Here is a 295-nt window from a genome sequence, read left to right as displayed (position 1 = left end):
CCCCCCCTCCCCCCCCTCCCCCCAAACCCTAAACCCTAAACCCTAAACCCTAAACCCTACTAAACCCTAAACCCTAAACCCTCGCCAATGCCTCACTTTGTCCCTGTATACGATCCAGAAAGGCCCCGCAAAGAGCAGCAGCACGACCCCTCTCTATATAAACACAGACGCTGGGAGCAGCCGCATGCGCTGCTGCAGCAGCAGCAGCCGGGGGGGCCCCCCAGGGGCCCCAAAGACCACGAGATACCACACACCATCAAAAGAAAGTAAACCCTAAACCCTAAACCCTAAACCC

The 295-nt window shown here is 57.3% G+C and overlaps 1 protein-coding gene across 1 annotated transcript in view; it reads left to right on the top strand.

Moving 5' to 3' along the window:
• Positions 1-87: 87 nt before the first annotated feature.
• The window catches only part of EMH_0093360 (chemotaxis protein, putative), a gene marked incomplete at both ends in the record, with an annotated part of 1,098 nt that continues 890 nt past the window's right edge, over positions 88-295 (top strand). Inside the window, one exon of the mRNA XM_013501972.1 lies at positions 88-266. Coding sequence (XP_013357426.1) covers positions 88-266 — 179 coding nt within the window. The remainder of the gene's footprint in view (positions 267-295) is intronic.

The sequence above is a fragment of the Eimeria mitis genome, genomic scaffold (assembly GCF_000499745.2).
Source record: "Eimeria mitis Houghton genomic scaffold, Emh_scaff7965, whole genome shotgun sequence".
NCBI lineage: Eukaryota > Apicomplexa > Conoidasida > Eucoccidiorida > Eimeriidae > Eimeria > Eimeria mitis.
This window is presented reverse-complemented; position numbering and strand designations above follow the sequence as displayed.